The sequence below is a fragment of the Oreochromis aureus genome, linkage group 5 (assembly GCF_013358895.1).
Source record: "Oreochromis aureus strain Israel breed Guangdong linkage group 5, ZZ_aureus, whole genome shotgun sequence".
Taxonomy (NCBI): domain Eukaryota; kingdom Metazoa; phylum Chordata; class Actinopteri; order Cichliformes; family Cichlidae; genus Oreochromis; species Oreochromis aureus.
The window spans coordinates 30,471,216-30,491,628 of NC_052946.1; the positions used below are offsets into that span (position 1 = coordinate 30,471,216).

Genomic DNA, 20,413 nt, shown 5'->3' on the forward strand with positions numbered 1-20,413 from the left:
CCTCTGATGCATTTTCACACAGGGGCCTCCGCTTTAGTCTGAATGCGTACAATGCAGTTAAATTGATCAAATAATGGAAGTATATTAAACCTTTCTTCCTGATATCTAAAATTAAAATACAGAAAATGGTAGATGCAAGCTGACTTAAAGCAAGAAAAATGACTACAGTTGTGCTGATGCTAATGAGAAATTTATTACTATTTCACGCTTGCCACATTTTCAGATAAAGTCTTCAGTTGTCGGACTTTGTATTTTCCATGTGGATTAACCTGCGCTTGAACCGAAGTTGTGTATTATTTAGACAAATTCTGATTTAGTTTGACAAAACATATTGCGTGCGATTCATCATGAATAATTACGTTTTTCCTCTTTCTTAAAGCAACAATATATTTTGTGATCATAGATATTATATGGATTAGAGTGTGCCTTTAGATGCAGTAAGGACTAAGAATGAGTTTATTCAAATGTCATTTTGTTGCTGTGGAGAAAACTTAAATATAAAGTAAGAAAACACAGTGAAGAACTTCTGGTATACCACATTTAAAGTAAAAAGCCATGTTCCCAAGAGGCCCAGTCACTTTGCCGATATGCTGAGAGTCAGGCTGATAGCCCAACTCCAGTTGTTTTCGTCTCTGTTGTGAATCCTCTTTGAATGCACAGGCATCGGAAACCAAGCGAGGTATAACGAACATTTGTGGAGCTAATCCTTTTTTGTTGGGGGAAAAAAAGAGAGAAAGAAAAGAATACTTTATCTTCTGGCTTGTATTGCAAGGTTATTTTAAATTTTAGACTCAATAATCCATGATAGAATTCACATCTTCAGTCAGATTAATTGAAAACAGTGATTGTTGCTGTTCAGGGTTTAGGGGAAAGTGTTGCAGACAAATCACAGTTTAAGACCAAATCAATAAAGCTCACTGAGCTAAATTAGGCTGAAACACTCTCAAAGCAGTTAATGACAAATCCTGCCAAGCGTGGAGAGAGAATGGGTCAATAGCTCAAACAAGCCTGATACAATCATCTTATGTCATGTAGGCAAAGCCGTTGTGGCAACAATACACAAGATACACATGATACTTGGCAGATCTTCCTATGAATGATGATGTTTAAATGCTGTTAATGCCACAAATATGGAAATATTCAAAAGCTAAGTGACACCCAGAGTCTAAACGATAGAGCATAAACATTCAGTCAGTGTAAAGCTGTGTTTGATTGTATTTGTTGTTTTTTGAGAGATATAAAAGAGTGATGTAACAAAAGCAGGTGCAGCTATTGTACTGAAAGTCAGAACAACAGTGTTTATTTCAATTCTGCTGTTTTACTCTGCCAACTCTGCGTGACTGAAGCCGAACCACCGACGGCAGAGGCTTCGGAGGTGATCTATGATGATGTTCCAAGCGAAGAACCCCTCTCTCCTGATGAAGGTTAGGAGCTGTAGACACCTATTCACTTTTTTTGCTTGCTTTCTCATAGATCTCATTATGCAGCTTCTGATGTGTAATAGTTTTTGTGTTTAGCAGATATGATCTATGAAGACGTTCAGAGAGACACTGGTGCTTTGGAGGCAGGCAATGGATGGAGCTCCAGTGAGTTTGAAAGCTACGATGAGCATTCTGATAATGAGGCCAAACTACCAACAAAGAGCAAGGTAGAGCCTGTGTGAATGCATCCGTTTCCTTCTCTACACAAGTTGTCATTTCTCTAGATTGTAAATGGCATCATGACTGACCAGGTTGTTTTGGTTGGTTTCCAGCAGATAGGAAAAAAAAATCAATGTGAATATTTCATCTGGTGCTTCTGCTGTGCAGTTGTCTTTATTAATGTATAGAACTGTAAGGAAACTATAAATAACATAAAAAATGTATACCAGGCTGTCTAGCTTTATACTTTCATTGTGGGATGAAAGTAAACACAAGGCATTTCTTTTTGAAAAGCCTCAGATCTCTTTGCCTCTTTTCTGCCAAGGATGCTGTTAATCAGTGTTCGGCTTCAGAGTGTCCTTCCACATGATGGCACTGTGTTCACATTCACAATGTGCTGCATTTCTTTTCATGCTTCACCAGCCTTCAACACGCATACACCGTTGCAGGCATAAGAAAAAATTTCAATCACTCTAATAAAAGTATTTTGCTCAGTTGAATCTTTATCAATGTATGGATTTATACCTACCTTTACATATTTTTACATATTGAAGGTGTTGATATAACTCCATGGAAATCCAAGAGAAGCTCAAGTTAAATTAATGCTTTGAGAAGCGAGGGAGACCATAGGTAACAAAATGCTGCTTGTGAAGGGAGAGAAAAATGAGTTCAGGTAATTACACGAGGGTGTGGTGTGAAAATCCCTCCACAGGTCTCTTTGCAAACTTGTCCCAGGCCACTGAACAAAAGGAACGATTCAACGTCACTGGTTTGACAATTAATGGACCATTAAAGCCCAGTAACCCTTTTTGGCAAGTACAGCCTTGATCAAAAATATACTTTTTTCAATTAGCTTCGTCCAATTAATTTTATACCAAGTATACCTAAAGTTCTCATCTTACCGAAGAAACCTGGGAGACCTGCAATAGAGTTTCCTTATTTAATATGTTCACTAAACCGCCTGACCCCTGCCATCCTTCTCTAAATCAAAGGCCATCAGTCTGATACTGCATAACCCCTCTGACCAATGCAGTGCTTCGAGCTTTCACTCTGCGCTTGTGATTAATTCCCAGTGTTTCGTTGCTTGTTTTGCCTTGATCTCTTTGCCTCCATTTCCCTTTTCTGTTTCCTTTTTCCTGCTTTCATCCCTCTTTTGCCTTTTGTGGCTAAACACAACCCGCACCTATGCCCTGCCCTTCCTTGTCCGAAACCTGTAGCTCTCTCCTGAAGTGCGTCGGCTGAGGGAACGGTGTGCCAGGACCAAACGAGAACTGGCCATGAGGCTGTCTGGAAAGCACAACTATGACATCAAGGTATATCTCCAGCAGCAAGTGAACACAGCAATATCTCACCGTGTCTTTAGAGAGCTAAAAATCACTCTGCTAGATGTTTGCCAATAGGATTGACCCTGAGCTGAAATATGCTGTCTTGTATGCTCAGCTGATATAAAGGCTTAACTGGCTTGCCATACCATCCTTCCCAACTTTCCTGTGGACTCTGACTTTAATTTAAGATTCCTGGTCGGTCTATTGGTCTCTCTCTCTGACTCTCTCTTTTCCTGCCTGGTTTAATATTAAGATATATTTGTGGAACTCGTTAATTATTAACTAATATTCAGCATATTTGCTTCCATAAACACTAGCGCAACTTGCCCCCAATTAATGACCTACTTTCCTGAAGTAGCATTGTTTAAAAATACTAGCACTCTGGGTATATTCTGGGTCTGTGGAGTCTTGTTGCAGGGCTATTCTGATACTAAAGGTGGAGTTTGTGGTCAGCTGAATTCTCCCACCATGAGCTACGCAGCTCTGTTGCTCTCATGTGGAACTCTCTTACCATAATCTTACCATGATACGCTCATAGACTCGCTGATTAGAGCCTGTTCAGCGACCCACAGGGAGTTGCAGATGGTGAGATTCATGATGAGTCTACTGAGCGCCACTTCTCTCCATCTCTCTCCAGAGGTGCACAGTAGGTTACCAAGTTGCCACAGCATGGCACCTTCCTCATGCACTAACACTCCTTTGTTGTCTCTGTCTGCTCTTTCTAACTAGGTTCAGCAGCTCATGAAGGCAGCAAGAAGCGGAACGAAGGATGGGCTTGAAAGGACCAAAATAGCCGTCATGCGAAAAGTTTCCTTCCTGCAGAGAAAAGATCAATTGGGTAATGCAGGAAAGTCTAAAACTTTGTAAATCTTGGTCAACTGGCTTTTGGGGATAGAAGTTATACTATGTTTAGGAAGTTATGAAGTTTGGGTTTTGTAACTCTTTACAGTTGACACTTTGAATTATAGGCAGTTGCTTGTATATAAAGCTAGCCAAGCCAAAGAAGTGTTTCAGGGAGAGAGAGTAGAAAGTCTTACTTTTTCTTTATACAAATCCCTTCAGGGAGAAATGAAAGCACTGTGAAAAACAGATCTCACTGATTATAACTATAATAAATAAAACAGACACGCTTCCTCAGTTTTCCGACAGACAGTGTGGTCGAGTGATTCTTTTTTTTTTTCTTTTTTTGATGCTAGAGAAAGCAGAAGAATGAAGCACCTCATGTGTTCTCATATATGTTGCGTTATGAGGACCTTCGCTTAATGGATTAGCATCCATTAATGGAGAACTGAGCAGCCCCATAAACCACAGGCACTAAACCCACACCTCCAACAAATCTTAAAGCCATCACAAAGAAGTAAAGAGGCCAGTGTTGCTATTTTTAGGTATTGATCGAAGGAAATCAACACAGCATTGTATTTCTTTTCCACCAGTCCTCTGTCATCGTTCCAAAATCTTTAATTGGAATTTTGGAAGCTTCTGGTATTTATGTCTTTATGGTTAGTGGTGAAGTAGGGATTTTTGAAACTGTTGAATGTCTTTGTGCCAATGCAGAGATGAGAATGTTTTGGGCTGTGTCTTTGCAGTCACACTCCTTTGTGCCTCCTTTACTCCTACAGAAATACAGTATTGTTTGATTTTTATTTTTTTTCATTTTTCTAAAGGCCTCTCTGCCTCACCCGCTTTCACTCTCTCACTTCTTTCTCCATTGCGCTCCCTTTTCAGAGAGTACAGAAGTCTCTTCATATTTTAGAGGTAATAAACTTAGTGTGTCGCCGTTTTTCTCCAACTGCAGTGAGATGTGAGGGCTGCATTTTTGTTATTCTCGCTCTCCCTGCCTCAATCTGTGTCATATACGCACTCTTTAACCATTCTGTGTCATTCTCTTTTTTTCCCCATTTCTCAACATCTACAGAAGAGGAGGATGATGCAGGATATCTGGATGTGGCTGTGTCAGAAGTGAAGCATCCTCCCCCACAGCTGAGCCCGATGCCAGAGGGGCTGACCAGCCACCAGGTACATCAGAGGGCTTTTTGTCGCAAGCTTGTGCATGTTCTAAACGTAACATCTTTATGGTTATTGTGTTTCCAGTTGAGGCTGTTAATAGTATTTATTGTTTCCGCAGTATTTGCCTCACACTCTACTTTTCATCCTCTTTCGAAAAGCGTTGCATTTTGTATCTGGTACAACCGTTGCTTTCATGTCAAACAAATCCAATGATTCATGCAGTCTGCTGTAAACCTTGTTCAAACTTTCAGTGTTTTCCTCCTGTGACAAACATATTATCATAGTTCAATCCATCAGACTGTGCCATGCTTAACTGAAAGCATACACATACTTCTGCCCAATCATATCTTCTTTGCGCTAGATCTCCTGACTGGTCTGTTGTCTGCGCAGGTTGTCAGGCGCCATATCCTTGGCTCCATCATTCAGAGTGAGCGCAGCTACCTGGAATCTCTCAGGAGAATCTTGCAGGTAAGCTGTTTAGTCCAGTTGTCCTCTTCTGCCACATGCAATATCATCAAAATTTAACTGTTATGAATTACACTGAAAAGAGAAGCGGCGGTATCAATCAAATTATCGAGGTGTCTCGGTGTAAATAATCCTGATAAAACACCCATCCTCGTTTTTGTGATGTTGTACCGCTGCCGTGGGAGAGAGGCACAGTTGTGGTTGCATAGAAGGGGTGCAGCTTCGCGTCCTTAATCTCCCTTTTTGGAGGGGAAAAAGATGCTTGTTATCTCCTAATCGGTGAAAAATAAGAGGCGCACCTACTGAAATGGAATAAACAGTGATCAGTGGCTTCACAGCAAAATCCTTCATTGTAAAGATAGAATGGGCTACCTTTGTTCTTGAGTGACATGATTGCTTATTATACATAGGTTGGATTAGCTCATTTGAAATTTCTCTTTTCTTAGTCAGAGTCCTGATAAATATAAATATAGTATCTTCAAACATATGAAAATAAGAATCTATACCTACCACAATTAGATACAGAATTGTAAATCCATTATTAGAACTACATTTTTTATTATAACATAGAAAAACTACTTTGCAGTTATACTGAGCTACCTTGCAAATTTTTTATGTTAATTATCAGTTTGCTGTGGTGGATATGCACAGACAAGACTTGCAAAACAACTAGAAGGGCTCTTGGAGAGCAAATCCTTTTCCAGTGCCAATGCCAATGCCCTATCTCCAGTATTAGCATTGAGTTATAATGCTCATTTCCAGCTCCATATTTCCTCTCTTGGACTCTCTTTGACATCATACAGATCCAAAAGTAGAAGAAAAATGTTGGTAATCAGCCATTTAGAGCTTGGCACGAGTTTTTGGTTCATAACAATTACTTGCATATACACTGAGCTCATTATTTTAAACTTTGTCAGCTGTAATAAGAGTTGCACCCAGCATGTAACAAGTGTATATATGACAGGAAATACAGAAAAGTATAATGGACTGCACTTTAAAAATTTAATGGACTCTTTCCCAAATTTAATGGGTTCTTCCTTCAGATCTGTCAACTCAATGCACTCTGTTTCCATCTTCAGTCTGACAGTGCCTCAAATCTAGCAGACATACAGCTGTGGTCAGAAGTTTACATACGCTCGTCATAGGCAATAATGTCATGGTAATTTCGGGCGTTTAATGATTTCTTTGAACTGTTCTTTTTTTCAGAGTGGAATTTTTATATAGCATACATCTTTAATGACTTGGGTGCATAAGTTTGAATTTATTTTGGATTTTCTATAATCTATACAGGGTCAAAAGTCTGGGCTCAAATATATACGTGTACTCGCTTAAATCTTTTGATTAATAGTGCTGAAGGTTCCATGTCTTTTACTTGACAAGGCCAAGGTCTGTTAACCTCTTAATTTAAGGGACACAGCAAAGACCTTAGAAGGAGAATTATAGATTTACACAAGTTGGGAAGTCTTCTCAGACCATTTCTAAACAGCTGCAGATTCCAAGATCATCAGTTCAAACAACTGTACAGCTGACATCACTGTGAATACAGGCATCTTTTATATACCAGGTGTACCAGGAAAAAATGACCAACATGGTTACTGCATTTGATTTTATTTTCTGTTAAATAACACTTTTATCTTTAACTTACAGCTTACACATTATATCTATACTTCAGCAAGTACAGGTTCAAGGAAGTTACTCGTCATCCACAGAGCATTAAGTCATTTCTGTACGCTGTATAGGCCAATATACCCATCAGTGCTGACTGAAGAATTAAGCCTCTTTTCGCCATGTTGTTTTTTTAATCTATAACTGCTGGGAGCTCTTTTTTTGTCATTATTATTCTGGCTTTTGTGATTACAGGTCACATTGAGTTCTGAACATGTTTGTTAGTGGCAAATGCTATTTTACAATCCTTGAATTACTGGGCTTCCAGGCAGAATAACTGAATTTTCTTTCTCTCCCTGATTCACAAGAAATTCGTCTGTTACCCTGAAGTTTATGTCTGTTTATGCTTCTGACAAGAGAAATGCTTAAGAGAGTGGATTGCTGGTCCCTCTTAAGAACCTAACCTTCCACCCACATACTGTATGTTGATATACAGAAAAATGAAAACACAATTTTCTGTCACAATCTCCCCAGGAGTACCACCGACCACTGATGGAAGCTGATCCACGCATCCTGAGCCCACGGAAAATCCGGCCTATATTTTACAGAATCAGGGAGATCACCCAGTGCCACTCCATGTTTCAGATTGCACTGGCATCACGTGTGGCCGAGTGGGACAGTACTGAGAAAATCGGAGACTTATTTGTTGCATCGGTTAGTGTGCGTGCATGTGCATGTTTATGGTGTGTGCGTGGGGCAAATAGAAATGAAACTGGAGGATAATTTGCTGTCTTATACACGTGTGTGTGTGTTTACGTGCATTCTTTGTTTGTTTCTAAAATGCAATCAAAGTCTTGCGTTCTGTCTAGAGGCACTCATATTGTTTTTACCATTTCTGGCTAACATTATAACACCGGCTTTGCTACCAGGGTTATAATGAGCTACAGGTTTTAGATTGAGCAAACAAGGATAGTTTACTCCAAACATGGAATCAATTACAGTTGTGATGAATATCTCCGATGCATCCACTGCTCTCTGGGATGTGTGTTTACAACTTTTGGCACTAGAATAGTAGTGTTCAGGAAGAGCTTTCCTATGTGAGTCTCAGCCATGTGCTCACCCATAAGGTTGGCTCATTATTTGCCTATCAGAGGGGCTGATTTGACTCCCTGCACTGCTGGCCATTATAGTGCTATTCCATTGATATCATAATGCCTACCACCAAATGAGGACACATTGGAAACAAGAGTACTGGGACTGCGTACTCCTCACTGAGCAGCCTCTTTTTCATGTGGTAATGTACCTGTACCTGCAGGGCTTGTTGTAATATCTGAAAGGCAGTATCCTGAGGGGCAGTGTGAGCAAAGAGGGTTAAATCCTTCATGCAATTTGCCAATTCCCCACTACACCTCATACTGCCACTATCAGCTGTCTGGTGTGGGTTTAATTGAGGATAGAGAATAAATGACACAAAACGGACACACCCCCTTCCCCCACAGACGCACACACATGCACGCACACACACTCGCTCACTCTGCCGGCTCATTCCTCTTTGCCCAACTTCTCAAATGGCTCGTGAAGGGTGTTTTTCAGTAACTGGAATGGTAAACAAACCATTTTAAAACACTATACTTAAACATCCATTTCCTGGCCTCTCTTTACATTAAAATTAAAGGTTGCAGGTCGTCCTGCAAAAAGGATGGTTAGTCATTTGTGATATTAGAGGAAATTACACGACAGTGGATTCTGCTATAAAAACAAAAACACGGTAGAGCACCGGAGCCTCTGCTTGTCTAGCTGTTGGCTCAGATTCAGAAAATGATGCTTTCTGTTTGTGCTTTCTGTTCCTACAGTTTTCCAAGTCCATGGTGCTGGATGTATACAGCGACTATGTAAACAACTTCACTAATGCCATGGCGCTCATTAAAAAGGCGTGCATGTCCAAACCAGCTTTTCTGGAATTCCTAAAGGTGAGCTTTCAACCAGAGTATAGTGTGCATATTTGTCTTATTTACAGATTAATATGAATCATTTGTGATTTAGCTCCTATTTTTTTTCCTTTTAGTGTTTAGTAAATGCTGAATCTAGCAAATCCCCAAATCTCATTGAGCCATATAATTAAATCATACATTTTTGCTTTTTCAAACATACAAATAGTTAAGTTTATAAAAATGTGGTTATTTACACAAAATTGGGATTCAGCTCATTGATTGTATTAAATTATGGTCTGATTTAGTGTGTATGTGTGTGTGTGTGCGATTTAAAGGCGTGCTTCGCTGTTTACTTAATGTTTCAGACATTAATTAGAAATCATGGGCTCATGGATAGGAAATAAAGTACCACAGTGTATGGAGGATGCCATGAAATGATTTAACAATTCCCTCTGCTCCCAGCATTTACGCATGAGTATGACCCAGATCATTGAGCTGTAATGCTGATTTACAGAACCATATCACCCGGCTGACAGGCTTGCATGTTACTCCAGATAAAATGTGTCCTGTTCTTTCTCTTGAAAGGTTCCTCTTTCTCTCCCACTGCATGTTGCACCTCTTACTGCCAATGGGATGACAAACAAAATTACAAATTACATGGACATAAAGAAGAAAAAACACTGAACTCATGACAGGTTTTAATGGGTTCTTTTTCAAATATTGCAGCAGCAGTGACATTATCATGTTATTTCACTGTGACAGCAAAGTGATAGCTATAGTTGTAGATGTGCAACTTAGTGAGTTCAGCACACATCATATGATATAGTGATTTACATATAGCGTTGAATACTGAAACCATGAATAAGAAAATCAGACAATACATAAAATCTCAGAAACGCTATGACTGTAAGTAGTCCTCATTGATTCAGATTTGGACTAATGGTACTTTTAGACATTTTGTACTTATGCGCATTAAAGTGTAGCTTAATCCAGATCACAAGTTCCGTTAGTAAAGCAAATGTGAAGTGAGCTTGTTCTTGGATGGCAAGACTTGTTATTAACCCTGCTGGAGATGTCACTGGCCTAATGTAGTTCATGTTAGATGTGGAGGGAAGTGCACACTTGATAGGTCCAATCCAGTCTTGCCCTATTCCCCTTTTTTCACATTAGAAAATGATTGAACAGTCCCCCCCCAAAAAAAATTAACATGGGGGACTGTTCAATCATTTACGTCATGTCGGTAAATGCTGTGGCATCTTGCTGTTTGATGTTTAGGTTGCCTGGCAACAAACACAGTTTTATGCAGCAAAATGGTTATATTTCTGGTAACATTGTCAGGTGCTTGCTTTAAAATAAAATAATTGATTGATTGATCATGCATGTGCTGTTCAAAAACCTCTCTGCTGTGTGCTTTTTGCCTCTTCCTCACCTGCTTCGTGGCACAGCAACAGATACTTTGCAGACAGTGGTTTGAATGACAAATGACAAAATGGGGCTTTGTTGCATCATCCTACATTGTGGCTGTCACAAAGTACAATTTGTTTTCTAGATGTCATCACAGAAAGAGATGTTTTCTCCTTGGATACCACTTTGAACTTTTTTTTTTTTTTTGGCTTTGGATCTCATTTTAAGAACCTTGATGGGATAATCAGAAGTTAAAATGGGTGGAGGAATCCCAAGATTTGGCACAGCAGTGAAGTGGTTAAATGACTAAATTAGAAATAAGCCACAAAACAATTTGTACTTTGAGCTCCAGTTAATTTGTTTTCTTTGGCACAGTCTTTGATTATTGGCTGTGTTCAGCAGACCTGTGCAGACTGGTGCTATGAGGTTTACTGCTTTTTGTGTTTTAAACCTCTGCCCGGTAAAAAGCCAGTGTAAAGGTGAAATTCAACAGCAAATAACACCAGTGAGCATTACCTACTTAAAATTCATTGAAATTGATAACTGTTAACAAAGCCCTTTTAGAAGCACGTCTTGCCACTCAACAGCCATTTTGAAACAAGCGTTGTATAAAATTTGCTCTCATTTAAAAAAAACTGCATAGAATGATCAATAAAGAAATCCTTAAAACAGTCTGCTGACTGTGTCTCCAAATAGGATTTAAAAAAGCGTTTTCTTTTTGCATTTCGACCACCATATTGGAATCCCCCACTGATTCTGATTTAGCACCGTTTTAGTGCCACGTATGTCTCTTGTAATATCTCTTCAGTTAACTGTGACCTAACCTGACAGTAACCATGGACATTGCACCAGTCCAGTCTACTTACTGTCCAGGAACAAAACAAAATTAACAGAATCCACTTTGTTGTAAATGACATTTCATAATAAATGAAATAATGGGATAATGCCATTGACAGAGAATTAGGGATATTGTGCTTAAACTTTAAGCATAAACTTGATCTTTTTCCATCTGTGAGAATAGCCTTCTCACACATTAACATTTTTCCTCTTATCTGGAAAATACAGCAACTGTGCCTTTAGCTAGCAGACTGATTCTGAGTCAAACTGCACAGAAACAGTTTGTGTTTGGTGATATTTGATGAGCATTTTTAAAGGCTGCATGGGGAACTGTTGCAACTTTAATGCCATCTGCATGCAAGCGCACGTGACAGACATGGGAAGAAAAACGAGGATGTGTTGAGAGTACAGGCAGCACCATGGGGTAACATTACTTTCTGATTTGTTGATTGAGTATCTCTTTGGCATCAGCTGGAAGCATCACCAAGCTGCAGCTCATAAAAAATTAACCCGATTAATATTATGTATTAAACTGCCTATCAGATTTAATTACTCATTAATTGCAGGTGCTTTACCACCAAGTTCCTGATCATTTTGGCCCACTTTTATCTCTGGTGGGAGCTGATGTTGATGTTACATGGTTAAAACCGTTAACCCCCCCGGTCTTTCTAGCTCCCTTAATGGAGATACCCTTTAGTTCATCATATATTAAGAAACAACTCCAGGGTTTTTCTGGACACTTCTTATTAGTGTGGAACGAGTCTTACTCTGCCTCACTTGGTGTTTCCCACGACCTCTCTATTAAGTGAAGTATTCAGATCATGTCCTGAATGAGGAGTCAGGTGAACGTCTACTGCATTCAGATTATCTGAGACAGTATTATGGTTTTATAGGCCATCTGTGTTAGACAGATTTGACTGTACATGACTGCCCTCCAAAAGGGAAATAGAGACGTTCTTTTTAAAACTGCTCTCACCTTCAACTGCCTGACACCACTCAAACATTTTAGTGCACCAAGCAGGCTTGCCTTGGCCAGGTGTGGTGAAAAAGATTTTAATCTGATCGTTTGAAATTCTTTACGGATTCCACTCAGCGGTCACCTTTGGTTTACAAAGTTACCTTAAAAAAGTTGCGTCCGTCAGTGTGTGAACATTAGATCAGGCAGATAAAATCTTAGAGATCACTGCCTTGTACTTGCAGTTGTGTTTGAATAGGAGGGTGGTTGCAGACTACTGCCAACTTGTCTTTGTCAAAGGATTGTGTGTAACTTGTCTTCTGTGTTAGTATTTTCTTTATACAAGGTACACTATTGAGTCACAACTGATGGACAAGAAACAAGTTCAAATCTTTTGCCATCATTAAGAAACACTGGTCTTTGATAATACTGCATGATCAAAAACTAATGGAATTATGACATATAAGGAATAAAAAACCAGTAGCACAGTAGGTGTTGTTTTCTATGAAATACTGTGCTTTAATTCTTGCTCATGCGTTTTCATGATAGTCAGTATGGGATCATAAAGGAGATATGTGAGAAAATATGACGAGCTAATAGTGGACGTAGTCGTCAGCTTTTTTCATGAATTTCTTCTTTCATTTGAGGGTGGAATGCTACTCCCGTGCCACTCGCTGGAAGTGACACGGGAGTAGCATTCCTATATTATTCGTATAATATTCAAATTACATTAAATTATGGACTTTTTAAAGTGAACATAGACTAAATACTATCGTTTCACTTGTTAACTGGTTTAAATCACTGTTAAAGGAAATCAGTCAGTTTTCTTGTCCCATGATTCTACTAACAGGGACCACTAGCACATAATTGCATCTAATCTAGGGTGCATTACACACAACATAAAATGTCATACACCAATGACTCCCACCAGCATTAATGCTCCACCAAAACCACACTCAGTGGGCTCAAAGGGATGTTTGACCAAATCCAATTCCTCCTCAGCACAGACATGTCTGTTGTCCATAACTGACAACGTATCCTATTTCAAATAGCAGTCCAAACTAAAGTCAATAATGATCAGCAAAACAGTTTGTTTTAGTTCCTAAGCATAAAAAATGAGATGCAAGATGCCTTCTGGTCTTTTTCAATCTTTCTTTTTTACAGTTTGGTTTATCCAAACTGTTCCACCATACAGTCTGTTAAATAGGTCCTGGCGGTGTCATCATGCCATAGACTTAACACTGCACCAAGCGATATCTTTTCCTGACCTGCACCCACAGAAATACATTAGACATAACGCACTCAAAGAAACTCCCCTTTTATACACTCATATGACTAATACACCCTGATTTTCATACCTTATTCACCCACTCACACACCCACACGTGGTCTAAAGAGAATTCTGACTAGCTCCTTTTAAAGCAGGAATAACATAGTTTCCTCTTAATGGCCTTTTTTGAAAGAGTTTTTCTCTAACTGCACAATTCTGTTTTCTTTTTTCCTTTTGGTTTCAGAAAAAGCAGGCATCAAGTGTTGATCGGATCACTCTGTACGGCCTGATGGTTAAGCCCATTCAGCGATTCCCTCAGTTCATACTGCTCCTGCAGGTATAAAGTGTTGTTTTTAGAGCCTAGTAATTTTATTTCTTTTCTTTTAATCAATCTCTTTATGTCTTACTTGCTTTCAATATAAGAAACTTTGGTCACATTAAAGACTGAGCATATAGACTAAAGATGCAACGCTGCAATGCAATGCAATTGATTATGGATTTTAAGTCCAAAGTACATTTCCTCGCATACTTTCAAAGCAGGGAAAGTAGCTAGCCACATCAGTTTTTCATATTACTGTCTTTATGTCCTAGCTTCCATTTTCCATTTTGAGCAAAGATTTGGATTTGAGCTTGACTTGCTGGATCTGCAGTAGCTCATTTCATCCCTCAGTAGGCATTGATTATCCATGAATTCCAAAGATAAGTTATGAATGTGAATCAGGCATTTTCTTCCAGCCTAAACTCAGTACTCTAAAGAAGAAGTGTATGTATTAAATCATACATTACAGGGAAGTAGACCTGAAGGCGCAGAGGTGCAGCTAAGATGCATATCAAGAAAACATTTATATTTTCACTGGGTCATAGATGCAGATGGAAGGCACAGAACATGCATGTTAACAGACATTTGGGGGGTTTGAATCGGTTTTGTTGATTTTGTGCTTTATAGAGTTAACATAACCACAGGAAAATTAGTGTGATATACATTTTTACCCAAAGTGAGCATTTGATCCTGATTGGGATATTTCAAGTTGGGGACAACACTCCTAATCAGTCCACATTAATTCACTGTATTTCAGGATAAAGGTAAAAACACTGAATGGCTTATAATTCTAACAAGTTATACCTTTACTTAAAACTTTTTTGTGACCTTTTTTAGGACATGCTTAAGAATACGCCCAAAGGACATGTGGATCGCCTGCCCCTGCAGCTTGCTCTCACAGAGCTAGAGGTGCTGGCTGAGAAGCTGAATGAACAGAAACGAGTAGCCGACCAGATTGCAGAGACTCAACAGCTAGCCCGCAGCGTTAGTGATCGCTTGCTCAGTAAGGTGACTGGATACGCATGCACTCCCGCATAAACATATCTGCATTTGCACACACGTGCATATGCCCCAATCAAATCAGCTGTGAACCAGTCCACTGAGCTCTGTAACTCCACATGTTGTTATCACTGTGAGCCAAACACCTAAAATTAAACTAGTATAAAGCAATCACTTATATCACTTTCCCAAACATTAATCTAGGGAGGCATTTTTATTTAGAGAAATTACCTCATAGAAACGATGCCCATTATCATCCCCAAACAGTACCAAATGCGGTGGCAGAGGCGTTGCTTCTCCATTACCACTCTGAAATTACAGTCCTGCCGCTGCGAATCTGAACAAATGCTGCTCTGAATAAGAAGAATTAGGGGGTAAATGAGACATTTAATTGGAAACTGTAAGAGAGCTATCTCTTTCACCCTGTCGCTCTCCCTCTTCCTTTCTCTCTCTCTCTCTCTCCTCTTTACCTCCTCTCTATTCCCCTCTTGCACTCCATTGCTTACTCTCTTGCTTACCTTCTCACTCAGCTTATATACTCTTCTTCTCTTTCTCTAGTGTGACTGCTTTTTTCTCTGTCTTCTTCACTTTTTCGCCCTCCCTTTTTTACTTCTCTCTATCAGCCCCTGCTTTCCAGGACTCTGAGATGAGCTGATTCGGCCAATCTCCTCCACTCACACAGAATTCCATTTGCTGCGGTGACACTGCAGAATTCCAATAGGAAACACTCGCCTCTATTGCCCTCATAACTATCCAATGAAATATTCATTCTTTGTCTCAAAGTATCTAAGTCACCAGAACAGGACAGATAACCATGCGAGAGAGTTTCATACACCCACATACACAAATGCACTCCCACTCACATGAGCGCACGTGCACGGTGCACTGCCGTGTGTGTCTATTGATGCTTGAAGACTTTAAGAATGTATTCTCATAACAGCCCACATCTCGAAGGAGCTGTATGGTTTTGTGCCCATCAAATAGCAGTCCGAGTCAGACTAATGAGTCATTCTGTGAGCTATCTGAGCCAAAATCAGCTACTTCTTGTAGATAGGACATTCTCTTTTCTGAAATGTGGTCAGCTGCGTTATTGCACTGCAGGTTGTAGAATGAACGCAGCAGAGAGTTTCATTATTTGCTAAAATTCGTGCCTTTTAGCGAGTACAAACATCAATGTATCAGGATGTGAGCTTCATCTTTGAACTTAACCCGGTGCTTGCACTACAGTGGTATTATTTTAATTGTGATGAGTCTGGCTTATTTTGGTGCAGTGTGCATAAAATAAAAGTATTGATTTAGGCAGTCATAAAAGAAGCTGGACCAAAGTGATAAAAGGCTTTCCTTTGCCATTTCCCTTAGCCAAACATATGGATGACTGAAAAGGAAAGCATGTGCCAACATAGTGTAGCATAAATTCCATCTGTTATTGGATTCTTTAACTGTCTCTGTGTGGGTGTTCGTGTTAAAGGGGTGCACACAACAGCTAATGCATTTGTATCCCTGTGTAGCTGCCCTGTTGTGGTGGAAAGGATTGTATGTCCAAGTGTTCATAAGCTAAGCCAGTTTGGACTCTGTGTTAGTGGGATGGTGGAGAGCATAGTATAGGCAACAGGACAAGGAATAATTGTAAGCATATTTCTGAAGCATTGGGGGAAAAAAATCATGCAAACCTTTCTTGCCCTTGAATTAAACTGAAGGTTGGCTTTATGATCCTCTCTCATTACTTAAGAATTGTATGAAAAGCAGAGGTAGGCAGAAGGGCATGCGCGGGTTACTTTAACTAAGTCTGTAGAATAAATGTGCTTTAGATGTATTTGCGTATACATTCAGGACACACACATTAAACGACCTTGAGAAGGATGAGTGTGTTGCTAATCCCTGATGAGACATCTGTTCCTCCAAGCCTGACTTGTGCGTCCTCCAGGCACTGAACTCCAGAGGACTGGCCCTTTGTGATACTGTCTTCTGTGCCTCTGATCTGATTGCTGTGTCCCTTTTAGCAACTGAACTCGGAGCAGGGGTCACTCGTCCTTTGTGAGACGCTTATTGAGACTGTGTATGGTGAGCGGGGACAAGTCCTGAAGTCGAAGGAGAGAAAGGTCTTCCTCTTTGATGATGTACTCATCTGTGCCAACATAAATGTCAAGTAAGTCCCTCTTGTAGAGCAAATTGAGCTAAATGCCCTTGCATCCTAGAACACTTTGCTAATGCGTTCCTAATGTGTAGTTCTAGCATGAAGTTGTGTGCAAGTTGTGAAAAGACAGTGTGGTACGCTGCACAGTTAGAAGAAATTGCTATTAGGTGGCAAAGGCTCTAATGTTGTGCCCTAGGTTTCGCAAGGATATTTTGGCAAACTGCATAGTAAAGAGAAATAGCTGCTAGGGGTTTTGAGCACTATCTGGAATTGCAGCAGCTTTATCAGCTTTAAACAAATGGTAGAATACCTAACTACAGCTTCAGGACTTCTAGATTACTGACATAAAACATTTTTTGGTTTCTGTCCAATTTATCTTATGTGACAGCACCATTGATCACATCTCTCACTCTCTCTTCCTGCATTTCTCTCACTCTTCCCCTGTCTCTTTCTGTCTGTCCCTCTCTTTCTTCAGAGAAGTAAACAGGAAAGGGATTTTGTATATTTTGCAAAGCCCCTGTCAAAGATGTCGCTTAAAGCCTTCTTGTTCAGCCTTCAAAGCAATTATCACTCTTCGTCTCATTCAACTCGAGTGTCCCGAAGTTGACTTTGTCTGCCCTCCAGGAACTTGACAAACCGATCACAATGTTGATTGTCTGCGTGATTACAGGAATACATGAATAGCAATGAACTCCTCCTCACAGCCAGGGGTACAATTTTGGTGGGGAACATGGGTGATCATAAAAATTCTAATTCCCACTACCAACCACCTTTGTAACATTTCACAGAGCATCTCGTTCCATCGAGTGTTTGGTGTAGTGCTTTTAGCGGGAACATTTGGCTAGAGCGAGGTTTTCTCTTGAGTTGTTTTCCTTTTAATTACATCCCTCCTTTTTTTTCTCTCTCCGTCTCTAACAGAGGGCCTCCAGATATCAGCAGCCTAGTCCCTGTTGGCCCCAAGTACACAATTAAGTGGAGCGCCCCCCTTCAACAGGTGCAAGTAGTAGAAGTTGGGCAGGAGGGCTCTCAAAGCAAAGACACCTTGTTCCAGCAGAGTGGGGCTAAGAGGCCAAGTGGTACCTTCACGTCAGGTAAAAACAAGAATGCGAACACGTCAAACTGTCTTTTCTCATTTATTTTCTTAATCTCATCACTGGGACTGACTGTTAGCCCCAGCCCTTGCTTCTGACTCAGCAAGCCTAATCTGTTTCTGTTCTGAAGTATCGCATGGAGGGGAGGAGATGCGTCCGCGCTGCTTGTCACTCTGATTGAGGATGTGTTTGTGAGGAGGATAGTGATGATGGTCACTTGTTCTCATCTGCCTGGGGTGTTTTATCTTGGAGAGCGATGTGGGGCTAGTGAGCCCCCTGCTGCATCATCCTCACAGTCTCATTTCACTCTCTGATAGACCACAAACACATCTAGAGTGGAGTCATCAATCTGCAGAGATTATTCCCTCCCTTTCCAGGCCCAATTAGAGAGCCAGTAGCTGTAGATAGGAATCTGTGGTTGAAACACTAGTTCTCCCACCACCCCTCACAAAACTCTGGTGTATACAGAGCTTGACGAGATCCCTGATAAATGTGCCATGGGAAAAGGGAGATACAAAGCCTTATCAGGATGTAATGCTACACACTTTTTAAAGTTGCAGCTCCATGACTTAAATATTAATGGCGCCTTCTTCAGAGCTCTCCGTGTCACGCTCGGCGAGCTGCTAGTGTTTTGAGAGTTGGTTTAGATTCTCAGAGGATTTAGTTTTTGCAGTTGTTCAGGTAGTCTATGGTTGTATACTCACTACTTTGCTGCAAGGTTTTGGGATCGTTTAGGGTTAGCTCTCACCCACCTGTCTGTCTTCCTTTTACCTGTGTATAACTCTGCAAGTGTTATGCCCCTCAGAGGTGCTGGATACTGATTCTAACATTCTCTGTTCTCTTTTTTTGCCATTTCGACACAGTGTGGTAACCTTAATCATGTCTATCCAGAAACCTCTCTGAACATCTGTGGGGCTGTTTCCCAAATTTTCATTCTGACTGGCAGTCCCATCTATTTATAGTCCCCTGTGATGTCATTCAGTAGGGTGTCTAGTCTAAATCCTTCTCTCCCTCAGCATGGCTCAAAATGGAGTCATTTTTCATCTTCTGCGGGCCCCAGTACCCTTCTTTATTGAAGAAAGCTGGCCTTTAGGGAAATGCAGGCCAGTCTTTTTTACTCTACCCAATGAATCTGCCTGTGTCTCTATCGTGTTGTCTCTCTACTTGTTTTTACTAATACACAGAAGACCCGACAATGTTTATGGGTTGTTTTTTTATTTCCTGAAAAGCCAATTGTGCAATTTGTTTACTCTCATGCTGTCCTACCTCGTTTTGCCCTTTTTATTGCTGCTTCCCTTTTGACCCACTCTCAGAAAAGCTATTTTTTGTCAGAAGTGTAACAGCGGGCTTTGGCTGAGAGTCAGACAAGGATTTTGGTGCAGGTGTGAATCTGCATTGTCTCTAAAGCTACCAGCTAGCATTACCGGTACAACAGCTGAGTGCCAGGATGGACCCCTCTGGGCTCAAGCCTTCCACACCAGTGAGTTATATGCCTGGCGGCTCGTGTGGATAGCCGTGTCTGAGTGTATAAACCATATCGTGCCTCACCAACTGGATTACGCTGGATTACAACTCAGCACATTCACCTCTCTGGCCATAGCCAACAGCAAGCCCGCGAGGACTCGACAAACCTGCACAGGGTTCCCGGCAGTCTCCTCGGGGAGAAAAGAAAAACGTTGTTTTTGCGGCTCGCAGCCCACCCCTTTGTATTCAGATGTCTCACCTATTGATTTCCTTCCACAGATGACAGATGTCACTGTCTCTCTGTGTCAAAGATCCCATTAAACCCCAAAAGCTACAATGGAGCTTTTTAGATGAACAATACCAGGCTGCCTCTCTCTGTCTCTCTCCCTTCCCTATTTGGGCTATACCCTAATTTCACGTATGCACGTGAATACACAGAAAGCTGCAGGTCCCATTGGAGATGCATGCCTCACCAAGCCTGCCTACCAGCTCTGCTCTTCTGCTACTTTATTGTGTGGTAGTGATGACAGTGCAGGACAGCTCTGGAGCAAAAGCTACCTGCAGAATTTAATTAGGTGGTTCTCATAGAGCCTGCTGCTTGGGAGATGTGGGCCAGGGGAGCTAGGACTGAGGATGGCAGACAGGAGGAGACGCAACTATTGATTCCTGGCAGTAGGAGAGAGAGACTTTGAAGGAAGCGGACCTCAAATCGATGCTGAATTTTGCGTCTAATGAGACACCTGCATTCCTTTTGGCCAGTAAAAGGGCATCATGGCTCCAAATAACAGTTTCTCCATCTAATTTTTTTTTTTTTTACTCATAAATTCACTCTCTGTAGTTCAACAAATAATGAAGATCGATCCATCTGCACATCGAACCTCTTTTATTAGTGCCACTGGAGTTTCAACAAAAGCAACTTTTCTTTCGGCGCTTCCATGAGTTCTAAGGAACAACGTCACCATGTTCT

At 40.7% G+C, this 20,413-nt stretch overlaps 1 protein-coding gene across 3 annotated transcripts in view; it reads left to right on the forward strand.

Moving 5' to 3' along the window:
- The window catches only part of arhgef10la (Rho guanine nucleotide exchange factor (GEF) 10-like a), a 114,029-nt gene that overhangs the window by 26,733 nt on the left and 66,883 nt on the right, over nt 1–20,413 (forward strand). Inside the window, exons 5-16 of one of the 3 annotated variants that reach the window (XM_031733246.2) lie at nt 1,347–1,424; nt 1,518–1,648; nt 2,858–2,953; nt 3,695–3,803; nt 4,881–4,981; nt 5,363–5,440; nt 7,577–7,756; nt 8,896–9,012; nt 13,684–13,776; nt 14,596–14,766; nt 16,758–16,903; nt 17,810–17,982. In XM_031733246.2, coding sequence (XP_031589106.1) covers nt 1,347–1,424; nt 1,518–1,648; nt 2,858–2,953; nt 3,695–3,803; nt 4,881–4,981; nt 5,363–5,440; nt 7,577–7,756; nt 8,896–9,012; nt 13,684–13,776; nt 14,596–14,766; nt 16,758–16,903; nt 17,810–17,982 — 1,473 coding nt within the window. The remainder of the gene's footprint in view (nt 1–1,346; nt 1,425–1,517; nt 1,649–2,857; nt 2,954–3,694; nt 3,804–4,880; nt 4,982–5,362; nt 5,441–7,576; nt 7,757–8,895; nt 9,013–13,683; nt 13,777–14,595; nt 14,767–16,757; nt 16,904–17,809; nt 17,983–20,413) is intronic. The other 2 variants (XM_031733248.2, XM_031733249.2) reach the window with 2 other exon arrangements.